Genomic DNA, 14,051 nt, shown 5'->3' with positions numbered 1-14,051 from the left:
TGGTACAAGGCCGTGTTAAATATGATTTAAATACTGAACCAGTAGTTGATATACAAAGAAACCTACGGAGACATTATGAATAAAAACATATATTCATACACAGTATTATTATATTAATGCATATCAAAATGTGAACTATTTAAACAATTTCAATAAAAAAAAACAATAGAACATTTTTTTTCAAACAGAACTTTAAATACAAAAAATTATGTTTTGCTCTCCTTATAGATGAGCAAACATTCTCTAACATACAATACAATATTCACTGATATGTGTATCTGTGTTAAGATTAAAGTGCTCATATTATGCTAATTTTCAGGTTCATAATTGTATTTAGAGGTTGTACTAGAATAGGTTTATGTGGTTTAATTTTCAGAAAACACCATATTTTGTTGTACTGCACATTGCTGCAGCTCCTGTTTTCACCCTGTGTGTTGATCTCTCTGTTTTAGCTACAGAGTGAGGTATCTCACTTCTGTACCATGTTTGTTGGGAGTTGGCCATGCGCACTACGTACTGCTAGCTAGTCAGTTGCAGAGCATGAGGTCGTGTCATGCTAGCAGCTAGGCGCGCATTATAACGTGCATTACAATGTGACGCATGTACGTCACGGAAGTAAAGGCTGGACTACAATAGAGCTGTTTGGAGCAGTTTGTGAACAGTGTTTTCTCTGGAAGATGGTAAGTCCCTTTGGGGTGGACTTTGGGCTTTTTCACTTTGTAAACCTATAACGTGCACCAAAAAGATATATAACAAAATAAGGAAAGGGAAAAAGCCAAAAAGCATAATATGAGCACTTTAAGTCACAGATATAGCAGAGAGGATTTAGGTTAGGAATAAATGCTAATAGCGATAGCAATTCCTGCCGTATAGTACTACATACCGCTAGTCCTCTTCCCCTACATATGCTGAGGACAGATCTAGGTCCAACATCCTCTGCTCTGCCTCACTCAGCCTGTAGGGTGAGCCCCCACTGCTGCTGCAGCCTCCAGACATTGGCAGAGAGTGGCATAGACTTTTCCTCTGCTCCAAGGGCGATACACTAAAGGTGGAGCTGCGCTGCCGCCCTTTGACCCCAGAGCACGACTGAGCCTCCTTTAATTTCCGGGCCAGGATGTTCCTCTGAATAGGCGATGGCCCGCGACGGTTCCAGTTCTGCTCAGCTCGCTGTGCGCGATCCACACTCAAGCTGGAAGGCCCCGTGGCGGGACCCCCAATCCCTGAGATTCCCTCAACACCTCCTGTCTCATCACTAATTTGCCTTTCCCCGATGCCACTGAGGTTTGCTTTAGCATGTTTCTCAGATGCTGATATGCTGTTTGTGTTGGTTCCTGTGTGTTTGAGTTCATTGTTGTGAGAAGGAGCAGCTTTCTCTATCCAGGGCTTCCTCTGGTCATTTCTCTGTGGTCTGGATTTTGCCCACTCTGGGGTCCCGTACTCTGGAATGGGGTAAGAGCTGTATGGCTGCCTCTCCCGTCCTGCTTTATTCCAACAACTTCCTTCAGGAAGGGTCCGAGATCCCACCTGAAAAGGACAAATGTATGATCTTTGTTAATTGAAAAGGCTTTAACATAATAACTACACAGAACACATAAATAGAAGTGGATAGGTGACCTGGGTCATGCTCCTTTCTCTGAACTGTCTGGAGTGTACAGAGGATAGAGGCTGGGGTTTGGTGTCATTAAAACTGGAGGTCCTGCGGAAATTTGGATTCTTATGATAGGAGTTTTCCATCCCTGCATCTCCTCCTCCTCTGAAACCTGCTAACCCACTCCTCTCTACCATCTCCACCCAGTCAGCAGTGCGGTCACGCCATTTTGAGCTGCCCCCACTAGCATGAGCAGAGACAGAAGGACCTAAGACCAGCTCCACTCTGGGACTCAGTCTGTCCGGCGTGACCCTACTTTCTGCAATACAAAAATTATTGTGGTTAGCGTCGTCCTGGAGGCCCAAAGGGAGTGTGAGATGAGCAAATCCAGTTGGTGCAGGGATGGGGGAGTTTGTGGGGGAAGCTGATGTATCCACCACAGTGTCATGAACTGGGCTTGAAGAGACATGGTACAGCTGTGTTGCCTCCTTTAACCCCTTCTTCTTCATTTCTTTCAACTGCTGCTGAGCCAATCGGTACCTGGAGGACAATTAAATTGGTATTTCTGAGATTGGGAAGTGACAGATTAAGTTTGTGTGAATGTGTGAAGAAAGAAAACAATATTGTAAACATACCCAAATATTGGTGGCAACATCTTCTGACCTGTGGGGGACAGTCTTTCTGGGTCCTGTGAGAGAGGTATCACCAGGGTCTGTGAGAGAGACTGACTGCCCAGGAAAGGCCTGTCTTTCTGGGCTACACCCACGCCTCCTGGGGGGACGTGGCCGTCAGACAGGCTCGGTCTTTGGAGGCTGTGGCCACAAATGGATGCCTCATCGGAAAGCTTGCGTCCTCCAGGGGAATGCATGGAGCCTCTGCGGACAGAGCTGCACTGAGGGGTCTTGCAAAGCTTTCTCCACAAAGTCACCACAACAGTAGCCAGAATCACAGCTAGGCAAAGGGAGATACCAGCCACCACAACCATGTTACCACCTAGGGGCACAACTCTGACAGCCACAGGGGGGAGGGATGGAGAAGGAGCAGGCAACACTGGGAAGAAAGGGAGACACTTATCTTAATATGTGAAGTATGCTCCACAGGGCATCTAGTTGTTTTTTTATTTTCTAGTCTAGAAATGTGAGGAAATATGATAAAGTTAAATTCCACATAAAATGAAGAGACTGACCGGCACAGTCCTCCAGTGAGCAGAGAGACTGTTCCTTCACCATGCCGGTGCACTGCATCCCTCCCACACCTGAGGGCAGCAAACACTCACGCACTCGTTCCCTCACCCCCTCTCCACAGCTCACACTGCACACACTCCATGGCAGCCACGGGCCCCATGACTCTGCAGAAAAACAGATTGCCTAATTTTTTTTGGAATTGCAGATAAATTAGTACGTGTACAAGCATTAACCCTGTGTTGTTAATGTCAATTTCATGCAATGCTGGGATCATTTTGAGGGAAATAAAAATCCGGTAGAAGTTTTAACAAATTGGACAATAGATATCTATTTAAAGTGCCCTTCAATTTAGTGGGACTTCTATATATATATATATATATATATATATATATATATGTTGGTGTTGAACATTATAATTTCTTATGAATGACTCAGTTGTGTATATGTACACTGTGCTGAGTTTGAAATTTTAGTATGACGCCTATTTTATTTATTTGATATGTTACATTGGCATTGATTTCATGGTTTGATATGATGATGCTCAGTTTGCACACTGCATTTCCATATCCTACTATAACAATTTCTATATAGTAGCTCAATATCTCACTACAAGGATAATTAATGTGTGATCTTGTCATGTCGACATAGGTGACCCTCGATCTCAATATCAAACAAAAAAAAATTCTGTCTTGCGTGCCCTAAAATAACAAATAATGATATGGTCTTTCTTTTCTCTTCTTAAAGTTTGCATAATAACAAACTTATGAAAATGTCATCTTTTTTTCATGATGCAATGTTCAATCCCAACAGGATATTGCTATTTATAAATATGGAATGACAGTGTGCCAATGAGCAAGCAGACACAATGCCAGGAACCGGAAACCAAAGCAGCTAAGTGGAATTCTTTCATTTTCATTTTAACACCTGTGCTTTTCCTACTGTGACAAGTCAAAATGTCTTCTTGAAAAAGTCTTCTTGACTACTCCATAATGAGGCCATTCCTTAATTACTGACTGAATTTTATTCACCAACACATTTTGTCAATCTGGGAAAATGTGGATGAATTAAGCTAAGCAACTCTTTCCCTTCCTTAAAATCCAGGTTTTACTCAGAATATCACAGTGTAAATGTATTCCTGACAGCTGCCAAATGTGAACGTGTGGACCTATTAAATCTTACCTATACTCCTGTGAACCACCAAACAGGTCTGTGCTGGACTAGGGGAGCGACTGAAGTTGAAAACAAAGCGAAAGCAGTACTTATTCCTTCCTGGGTAAAACACAGAACAGTTGAATTCTGTCTCATTCTCTCCCTGAGTCAGCCAGTTAAAGGCCAACAGAGGTGAAGAGGGCTCATCTGGTCCAAACTCCATCACTGCTGTTTCACCTGCTTCCATCCCAGAGGAAACAGCAACCCCTCTTCCAACACCCGCATCCTTATACAGCATTACTTTGCCATTGATGTGAGCACAAGGTGGGGTTATCAGTTTAACAGTCATAGTCCCTTCACAAGCACTCCTGTAAGCATGGGTGTTTTCCACCAGCAGCTTATAGGAGAAGATACGGGACAGGTAGAGAGGTCCAGAGCTCTTCACATCCTGTGCTGAATGAGGAGACCGTAAAGCCACTCGTATGAAGTCTCTTTCTGTGAAGGGGAAAGCACAGGACAGCTCAACACTCTGGGAACGGAGGGGTTTGATTGGGTGTCGGGTGCGGGCTTGGACCTTGTCGATGCTGTTTCGCCCTATCTGGTTGTACTCCATGTAGCTGACTTCTAGGAAGAGAGCCGAGTCAATGCCGCTGGAGCAAGCCTGAAAGTGTTCATTAGTGGATATCCCAACCTGGAGATAGAAGAAGAGAATATAAATCACTCTGATCACCATTCTGCAGCACAATAAACCAACTTAGTGTGTAAAGTTTAAGATCTTGTTTGTCTTGCCTGAAAAGATCCTGAGTGGTTTCTAGCCCTGTCCACAGCGATGTGAAAGGTGGGCCACTGCACCTGCAGTTCTGAACTCCACCACCAGGAAGTGCTCTCTGTGCTACTGTCGTGGGTGCCATTAGCACGAGAAAAAGCAGAGATGCTAGTCTGCCTCAGCAGGAACCGGAAAGTTCCTGCATACAGGAAGCAAGAACAGTTGAACTCCACCTTACCGGCCGATTGGTTGTTGGGGAGAGTCCTTGTGAGAAGGGTGGTGTTGGTTTCTGTGTTGACCAGAGAGAGGCTTGTGTTGCGGATGGTGCTGCTGTTGGATCTAGTGCTGAATTCCACAAATACACTAGCATTGCTAAGAGCAACGTGGAAGGAGGGCCAGATATTGAGCCCTGCAAAAGCTACAGGAAAGGATGCACAGAAGTCAGAAAGGGCAAAGAGAAAGACTATTTTACCTATTTTATGATGTTTATAATCCTTGCACACACATTTCTGAGTATGTTTAATATGAGTAAAATGTCGTCACACAGATTTTAAATTGTTATCAATTTTTATATACAGTATGCGGTTTGTATATCTGTTTTTTCAATTTTCTTGATGTGACTGTGCAAGCTGTCTGTTATGATACCCATAGGGTCTGTTTCTGGCTCAGTTTACTGCAGTGATTCAACAACATGAGACAGATTTTCTAGAATTGATATATCCTAACATCTGTTAAGGATGTGGAATAGTATAGTATAGTTGACTATTTAATGTTTGGACTGTATGGAAAGTGGAAGTCAAATGGGAACTGGCATTTTTAGTAGACGCCATTTTTAGAAATCAATCTGGAAGAAATGTGACTTAATTGCTTCACTTCTGACAACATAATTGTGCATCATCATTCAAAATATTCCCATCTGATGTATTTCCCATGTCAAGTTCAATTTTAATGACCACACAGCAGCCACAATTGATGGAATTTGCTCATTAAAACTAAATAATGAGCTCAGTTTTCAGCACAGACACTGTGGATCCAAATAAACAACTTTTAAGCATCAGTAGTAGTAAGCCACATATTTCACACAATTCGACAAAATAAATTAAGTAGGCCTAGTTAATTGCTGAACAGTACCTCTGAGTATCTTATTACAATATCAGTACCCAGGGGAAAAGTAAAAATGTTGTACAGTAGCATATTATTTCAAGAGCTATTGTGCTGTGTAATAGGTAAATCCTGTTGTGTAAACCTCACATCCTCACAAAACAAAGAGGGTGTGGGAAGAGGAAGAGGCTGACCCTCCATAGCCTCCTTCATTCCTCCAGGGTGGTACAGCTCATTTAAGTTAACATGTTTGATTGACCAGATGAATGAAAAATAAATAATCCAGCTTTTTTAAACACGTAGTTATGTTAATAAGATGGTGTAGTGACACTTACCATATCCCATGAGCGCAAGCAGGAAGGGCAGCAGTGAGACAGCCTGTGGCATTCCGATGTCCGTGCCTCTGTTTTCTCCTTCACCACATGACCGTCCTCTTCCACCATCCCTGACCTCTACAATCCAGAGGCAAATCCCAAAATGAACAAAAAACAAAGAATCCACAAGAAGGCAGCAGGCAATAACAAATTGTGCTTGTGGGTGTCATCAGACTGCAGAAGGCATGGAAGATGTAGTGCACTAATCTGAGGTATGAAAAACAGGAAGGCTAGAGCATGGAGCTTTTGACCAGTTGTCTCGATTTACAGTGGCGTCTTCCTATTTCCTCTTTCATCTTCACAATGGGTATGGAGAAGTGTAGTAGTTGTTGCCCATAACAAATATTTATAAGGTAGGGCCAACGTGTTTTTTGGTTGCAAAGATTTCCGCTGATTATTTTTCTAGTATTTCCTTAGACACACAATAGACTCCTGACTTTCCCAGACTTTCCTGAGACTTACATTTTACACTCCTATTCAAATTTGGACTATTTGGGATCTGCTTTGGACCAGCCATGGACTAATTACATAAGGTTCCAATTAATAAAAGCAATACATTAGGCTACTTAATGCACTGTAGCTGGAACAAATGTTTGCCTAATGTATTCTAAGGTGAGGAGTTTAATAGATTCAACTCCCTACCAAGTAGTTTACGTTACCTAGAGTGATTATGTTTCTCCTTTAAATATATACTTTACTCAAATAGCCAAAAGGAAGGGTGAATAGGCTATGTGTCAAAATATGTCACGTTTGAAATATTTTCTATCATGAAACACCTCTTAAGTATGAAAGTTATGATTCTAAACCTGGGTTTTGGCATACCTAATAACGTTAGTGCTTAGACCTGAAGTTTAACATGCCTTTGGCACATGTATTGCTCATACCCGTCATTGTTTTGGGATGGAAAGTAAAGCTGTTGTACTCACATTTCATGACTCAGCACAGCATTATCCCTCTCCAATTTTCCAACACTGCAACCGGCATCAGCGTTCCCTCCATGTGCTGTTAATACATGTATTCTGGTTGATAACCTGAAGAATTTTTAGCGACAGCGGAACAAGCCTCACAGACCCAACCGAGTTCTCCGAAGGCGCGCGACCGTGTTTAGAGCGCGTGAGAGAGATCCGCTGACAGTCACTTCACGGTCAGCAGCAGGGCGGATTGAATATTAGCCTGAATATGTGCAACTCACTATTTGTTTCGTCCCTGAACAGGCACAGTGAAAACAACGGTGTAGTGGTAAACAAACCAATAGGCTACTTTCTTTCAAAACTCAGTTAAGAGATTAATATAATTAAAGAGTAGGCCTATTTAAAAAAAAGAAGAATATAAGGCATATATATATATATATATATATATATATATATATATATATATATATATATATATATATATATAATCAATCAACAATCTCCTTTATTAGATACATAGTCAGTTCTCAAATGCCTTTTAAACTCAGTTTTGATGTTTTACCCGAAGTAGTTCTTACTGAACCTGTGTGATAAAATGTATTCATTTTCTAAATATTGTTTCTCAAGTAGCCCATGTAGAAGTGTCCATGCAACACCTTCACCTGCAGTTTCTTTTAAATACAAGATGATAAAGGGCATTATACAAAAACAAGGCACAGATGGAACACCATCTCCTCTCCCGACCTTTTTAAAAAGTGCACTGTAGTGTATAAAAGGAACAAATAAATACACTGGTATCAGTTTAAACAACAGGCCCCTGGGTAAATTAAAAACTGAAGAAAGTGACTACATATATTTGAGATTTCACAGATGGATCTATAATTTATTCATTCAGGCAGTCACACATTAATCTTTTTTTATGTAAATGTGTTGTTAAAAGATTAGATCTAAAAAGAAACTCATGATATAGTCATACGGAAATCCTGAGGATAGCACTGTGTATCCCAACTGCACCAGGAGGCAGGGTAACAAAATTGTAAACAGCAGAACTATTCATTTCACAAAATCTGATTTCCTTCCTCCATATAAAACGACTGACAAGTCATCCTTCTATAATCCATTGATGAAAGAACACATTACTGAGATTTGAATAGTAGACAGCCATTCAGGATAAGGTTAAATTTAAAACGCACCATTGAGTTAATCCATCTCAGCATACAAAAGCAGGACCTATTTTGTCTAGGAAAACATTTCCCAAAAGTTCAATGTCATGCATGAATCCCTAATTACTACGATCAGACCTGTTCTCAGTCCAGCTCTCAAGATTCTTTGAATACAATTAGGTTTATCTAGCATCATAAGTGAACCATATGGCATGGTAATCTAATCAGCTGTAGAGTTCCGCAGACTTTTTTTTTTTTTTTTTTTATCCAGAGAGCTGGCCAAAAACAGGAAGCTTCTGTGGAGAAGAAACAACCATTACTGCTCAGCTCAGTTCACAATGGGAACAAAGAAGTGTTCTACTCTGTGTGTAAGAAGCCCTGCAGGGACGCACGTTTATTAAAAATAAAAGTACAGTGGCAACACTCCCAGCAGAAAGTATAAAGTTTAGACATGAAGCTGCTTATACCAGTTGGGATTTATTACAACATGCTCATATCTCAAGCATATGTCCATAGTTACTCTCAATACATATGATATACTGTGAGTAGATATGGTAATTTTACACACACTTGTTTTGAAAGCTTCACTGTGCCGATTTATAGGGTGCTCACCTTTCAGTTTGGCTTTAAAAAAAAAGTTTTTTTAAAACCCAACCACAGGGACCACAATGGAAATACGTCTTTGGGCTTTATTGTGTTATCCCTGACTAGTTATGTATTTTTAATGTATGACACAGAGTGCTGTTTCATATTTAGGTGGTCAAATACAATCAATCAATCAACCTCTGCAATGAAGGGATTCATTGGCTGAATAATGACATTTGGCAACGTGCCCTACATTTAATTAGCTGTGAACAAAACTGACAGCAGATCAGGCATGTTTTTTTTTTTTATATATTTTAAAAGTTATTCAATGACAATGTAACTGGAGAATAAAGGTCAAAGGTCACATTTATTTATAGAGCACACTGAAAACACACCAGGTTTGTGCCAAAGTGCTTTACAACACACATGATGAAAGGTGATGTAGGGTTTTTAGATTCATTGAAACCTTGACACCTGGGCATATTCTCTGCCTCCGCAGAAGATGAGATAGCATGACACGCTTCATAACAATCCACACTACTTGTAAAAGAAAAAAAAAAAGAAGGTATAAGCTCTGCAACACAAGAATGTGTGAAAAAATGTACACTGTGTATTCCATTGAGTAAATTTTCCCAAACCCATTTATTACTAAACACTCATGATGATCACTCCATCAAGCAGAGCAGTGGTAACACTGCATGTACAGTATTTGAGCATTTATTTGAGCAGTTTCTGGAAAAGCATCTCCTTGATAAACTTTATAGACAGAGTCTAGCTTTAGACCTAGATAGAAAAAGCTGGTAGAACGTAAAGTGGATTGCAGAGATCTCCCACTAATAGAATACCAACCGTTCAAAAATCATCACTAGACCGGGTAGGTACATTATTGCGCTTAAAGTACAGCAGGCACTCTTCTGCTGTACCCCAGTAGGTACATGTAGTAGCAATGCATCAGTCTATCACCATAGACAGTGCAGCCCAGCTTAAGTTATTTTTTCCTATCTCAACAATAATGACTGTCAATAGGTCAAAAGCGGTTTGGGTAGAATCTCAAACCCTCAACAGAGTCGTCTCTACACAAGTGGCCCATCTTCTCAGCCAGCAACAACCTGGAGATGAGGAGGGAATAGAAAAGAAGATACAAAGAAACGACTGAATGCATCAATAAAGAACAATAAAAAGAGAAACAAAGACAACTGTAAATATTCTCATTCTTAAACAATACTGTGTAGTAAAACAAACAGACTGCATCTACAGTATAAGTGAACTTACCTTTCTTTACACAGAAGAACAGAGAGACCCAAGAGCTTTGCAAACTCCTCTGCTGTCAACGACCCTTTGTCTGACACCTGTACAAGAGGAAGAGGAGGAGATAAGACAGGGAATAAGATAAAAGCCTCCAACCTAAGGGTTTGTGACTGTGACTTATCTCAATATTTTTCAAAGATACATATCCAAGATAGCATGCTGTTTGATTAGTCTAAAGCATGTCAATGTCAGTATATGTTTGTAATGGTAAAGCATACACTGTCCAGTGCTGAGGCTATCATTTCCTCTTCGCTGTGAGACTGCAGCTGGACCACCATCACACCGCTGTCAAACACACGCAGCCTGCAAAGAGGACAAGATGGATTAAGAAAACAGTGTGTGTGAGAGACAGATTTATGCTGAATGTTTTATGAAGCTAAAATAGGGAGTAAGGTAAAGAACAGCAACCAGTTTGGGGTACTAGGAGTAGCATGGTAGGGAAACAGACCAGTGATTCTTTTGAAACTCTGGGAAGTGACAGGAAATGACAGTCACAGAGGGCCGGACAATACTTCCAACAACAGGAAGCCAGGCAGGAAGAGCCTGGCCTCTTTCTGGAAAAGCCACAAACCATGTCCTATATTCGTTTAGTAAATAGCCTGGTCTATACATAAATGAATGCATGAAAGTGTGAACATAAGCTAAACAAAACAATATAATGGCAAACAAAAATTCAACTCACCTCAACGGGAGCTTCAACGACTCAAACATCTTGCACGCGTTTACCAAATCTTCTGGAGATAAAAGCTGTGAAAAGAAAGTAACCTAAGTATCTGACACTTTGATTTGTGTGTAGCATGAATGTATAGACGCAAAGTTATGGCATGCCCACTCAAGTACTGTATGAGCTATAAAAACATTCTTCAGTTGTTTTGTGTGAGCATTACCTCCATCCCTCTAGCACGGTTGACGAGACAGTACACTTCAGTGAGGGCCATCATACCCCCACGCTCCTGAGAGAGTAGGGAGTGGTAGAACGAGAGCACGAGAAATAGAGTCAGAAAGAGATAGAAATTGAAAAGACAGTAAGAACATGGCTAAAATTAGTGCTGAATCTTAGCCTGTGTAGATGTGAAACACATGACACACAAAAATTAACACCTACCTCTAGAGGAGCCTGTAGCATATCTCCCAGCTGCTTAGCCAGCTGCATATGGTAATGTGTGCCCGACCCATACGTATCCCTGGTAACAGGGTTAGCAATACCCATGCTCAGTAGGTAGGACTTAAACCGTATTGTCTATAAAGCAGAACATAACTGTTAATAAAAAGCAAACTACTTGAAAACCAAACTGCATGACGTGGCGGCATCATGTAATAACCCTATCAGTTGTGTGTATCATGGTCCAGTGGGGTTAGAGAGTATTACTTAGAGGATTTTATGATTAAAAAGGTAACTATTGCTGCATGTACAGTAATTGTCCTCTTGTTTCTGTGTCGGATTTTGCTGGTCAGTTTCTTACCTCATCTTCTGTAATGTCTCCCTGCTTGTCTTTGATCTTGTTGGCTATAGATCTGGACAGCTCCACCATCTCTTTGGCCTGTTAGTTAGAGTTCAGCATTCATTCAGCAAATCCCACCGCATAGCAGTATATGAGCTTAACACAGGTTTGATATCCATAGCTATGATGTTTTAACAATCATACAGTATAATGGATAAAATATAAGAGGACTTCAAAAAGAAAAATAATGATGTGACAAATCAACTGCATTCTTTACCTTCACCATCAGCTTACTGAGATCCTCGAAGGCCTGAAAAAAAAAAGACCAAAAAGGATAATAGTGCTAATAAATGTTCACAATTTAAATAAAAATTACAAACTCTGTATTATCAGTGGGTTCACAATCATTTTCATCAAAATATGGCTTACTACAAAAACTTCAGCTTGGAGCTTTGAGGAGACACATTTCTCAGTATTTTTGCTTTACAGTACCTCAGAAATGTTTTTGTCTGTTTCTTTCCTTTTCTCCTCTATCTTTCTCTCAATGCCAACAATCCCCACAGCACGTGTTCTTCCTGCCTACATGACCACAAAGGAAAGAAAAACACAAAGTGAAACACAGAGGCAATTCAAAGGACAAGGAAAGACCAACAGTGAGGAAGGAACACATTGTGGTTCACTACTGTTACATGTATTCATTTTAGTGACTATGATGTATAGTGTTTATAAAAAGAAAAGTTTAATGTAATCTTATTTGGAGACACATGACCTAATGTAAGTGAAATGACAGACTGTAGTCCTGCTGTGGAATACTATACTTGCCAATTTCTACCAATTGAGCAATAAGTGGCAGTATCATATCTTGGTTGATAGTCAGAGGCAGAAGTTCTGACTATTTTAACTGTCAAGCCCATTAAAGACAACACTGCCATCCTGTGGAACAAAATGTGAATTGACAGGTGTGTCATCCCCATGTATGTGGTGTGGTAACAAATCACATATGTTTCTGGCATCTGAATAAAAAAAGATATCAAGGAAAATGACAGTGAAAAGGAGAATAGGATAAGCATCTTTTCAGCTTCTAACCTGAGAGCCGGTTCCTGTGGAGATGGGTTGTGAAAATGGCGTATTCTCCCATCTCTTCTGAGTCATTTCCTCTGTTAGCCTCCTGTAAAACTATAAGCATATGACACCATGTCATTTTCAGGTAAATAATCAAACACAGAGTCTCTCTTAAGAAGGCTCATTATGGGGTAAACAATAAGTACAAACATTTCAAACTGCTACTTGTATAAGTGGGACTACCTCAATCTGCCCGTGTTCTTTGAAGGACAGCTTGATGAAGGAGTACTTGCTGTGTTGGTAGGGACCTGGCTCCTTGTTGGCAGGTGCTGCATGCAGGTGGATAACTATTTTTGCACTACAGGATAAAAGATGCCAACAGTTAATTTTCTTCTTGTAAATTGGAAGAATTGTTGTTTTCAACAGGAGGGGAAACATAGCTTAAGTTCCACTTTTTCGTTTTCCCCAGAGCTTTCAACTGCAGGGGGCTATCATATTCTCCCCAAATACAACCACCAGATATCACAAGATCAAAGTTCCGTACTTAATTCCCATAATGACAACTGAACAAACTCCATCTACTGATGAAGACAATGAGAGGCAGTTCTAACCGGCAGAAAATGTTTTATTAAGTGGACCTTGATTAATTGTTATTGGTCAAATACATATTTAGGTATAAAAACTAAAATATTGCCGTTTGCTTCTTTTTTTATGTAATACTGAAATCCTACTTCTCATTTCTGTTGTTAGAACCCAATTACTTACCTCTTTCCTATTCCTGCAGCCTGCTCCTCAAAGAGGATGATCTGTGACAGGGGCATGGCTATGCAGCATTCCTACAGGTGACAGAAGTCATAATGAGCGTCAGCACACAATATGTGAGCAATAACTGCACTAGTACTCACTCAATCACATGCTGTCTTACATGATTTTTAACGTCCCTCCAGATCAACCGATGGGTGCTCAACAAGACAACTCCAACGTCCAGCTTAGCCTGGTACAATGACAGACGTTATTATTTTCTTATAATTTATTAAACCATGTACCTGAACTTTATCAGTACCTCATGTGCACTGTCAACACTGCTGCGTTGCATGTATGTTTTAGCTGCTGTGTTGTTGTTACGGGCTACAAACTAAGCTATCAAGAAAAAAAACTATACCTTATCATCGCCGTCATATAGTCTGACACCTCGTTGCTGGATCACTAAAGTTTCGTTTATTTCTAATAGCCCATTTGACCACGAAAAACGATCCATTTTTATTATTACAACAAACAACTATTCCTTATTCTACTAATTCTAATCATGGATGTGATTCTAAGAATTCTACTGCTCCGAAACCCAGACCCATTTTATGTTTACTTCCTGTACGCTGTCCATAATTGGCCTGAAACTGTCTGCAGAGAAACACTAAAAA

General features: G+C 40.4%; 2 protein-coding genes across 3 annotated transcripts; both read right to left on the bottom strand.

Moving 5' to 3' along the window:
• Positions 1–738: 738 nt before the first annotated feature.
• On the bottom strand, positions 739–8,439 carry thsd1 (thrombospondin, type I, domain containing 1). 2 transcript variants are annotated; one of them, XM_028595544.1, is made up of 9 exons: positions 8,375–8,439; positions 7,089–7,164; positions 6,124–6,240; positions 4,711–5,105; positions 3,952–4,612; positions 2,775–2,936; positions 2,224–2,638; positions 1,615–2,128; positions 739–1,524 (listed from the first exon to the last, which is right to left on the bottom strand). In XM_028595544.1, the coding sequence occupies exons 3-9, from the start codon at positions 6,173–6,175 to the stop codon at positions 886–888; spliced, it is 2,838 nt and encodes a 945-aa protein (XP_028451345.1). In that variant the 5' UTR covers positions 6,176–6,240; positions 7,089–7,164; positions 8,375–8,439; the 3' UTR covers positions 739–885. The 2 variants fall into 2 exon arrangements, with proteins under 2 accessions (XP_028451345.1, XP_028451344.1); XM_028595543.1 differs by lacking the exon at positions 8,375–8,439 and adding an exon at positions 8,267–8,368.
• A 668-nt stretch (positions 8,440–9,107) lies between these two features.
• Positions 9,108–13,996, bottom strand: vps36 (vacuolar protein sorting 36 homolog). The gene is made up of 14 exons (XM_028595401.1): positions 13,796–13,996; positions 13,559–13,627; positions 13,399–13,469; positions 12,877–12,991; positions 12,658–12,747; positions 12,064–12,150; positions 11,849–11,881; positions 11,593–11,670; positions 11,235–11,369; positions 11,017–11,082; positions 10,812–10,876; positions 10,348–10,432; positions 10,094–10,170; positions 9,108–9,930 (listed from the first exon to the last, which is right to left on the bottom strand). Exons 1-14 carry the CDS (start codon positions 13,889–13,891, stop codon positions 9,849–9,851), a joined length of 1,149 nt encoding a protein of 382 aa, XP_028451202.1. The 5' UTR covers positions 13,892–13,996; the 3' UTR covers positions 9,108–9,848.
• Between the last annotated feature and the right edge of the window lie 55 nt (positions 13,997–14,051).

Source organism: Perca flavescens, chromosome 13 (genome assembly GCF_004354835.1).
Source record: "Perca flavescens isolate YP-PL-M2 chromosome 13, PFLA_1.0, whole genome shotgun sequence".
NCBI classification, from domain to species: domain Eukaryota; kingdom Metazoa; phylum Chordata; class Actinopteri; order Perciformes; family Percidae; genus Perca; species Perca flavescens.
Note: the sequence above shows the minus strand (reverse complement) of the source record. Positions and strands in the feature narration are given on the sequence as shown.

Excerpts from the sequence above, each read along its gene's own strand:
- thsd1 (XM_028595544.1), bottom strand. The coding sequence starts at position 6,175 with ATGCCACAGGCTGTCTCACTGCTGCCCTTCCTGCTTGCGCTCATGGGA. Across the intron at positions 4,613-4,710 it reads ACCACTCAGGATCTTTTCAG|GTTGGGATATCCACTAATGA; the intron begins GCAAGACAAACA and ends TTCTATCTCCAG. Across the intron at positions 2,937-3,951 it reads GGTGGTTCACAGGAGTATAG|AGTCATGGGGCCCGTGGCTG; the intron begins GTAAGATTTAAT and ends GTTTTTCTGCAG.
- vps36 (XM_028595401.1), bottom strand. The coding sequence starts at position 13,891 with ATGGATCGTTTTTCGTGGTCAAATGGGCTATTAGAAATAAACGAAACT. Across the intron at positions 12,151-12,657 it reads CCACAGGAACCGGCTCTCAG|GCAGGAAGAACACGTGCTGT; the intron begins GTTAGAAGCTGA and ends GTGGTCATGTAG. Across the intron at positions 11,671-11,848 it reads TCAGTAAGCTGATGGTGAAG|GCCAAAGAGATGGTGGAGCT; the intron begins GTAAAGAATGCA and ends TCTAACTAACAG.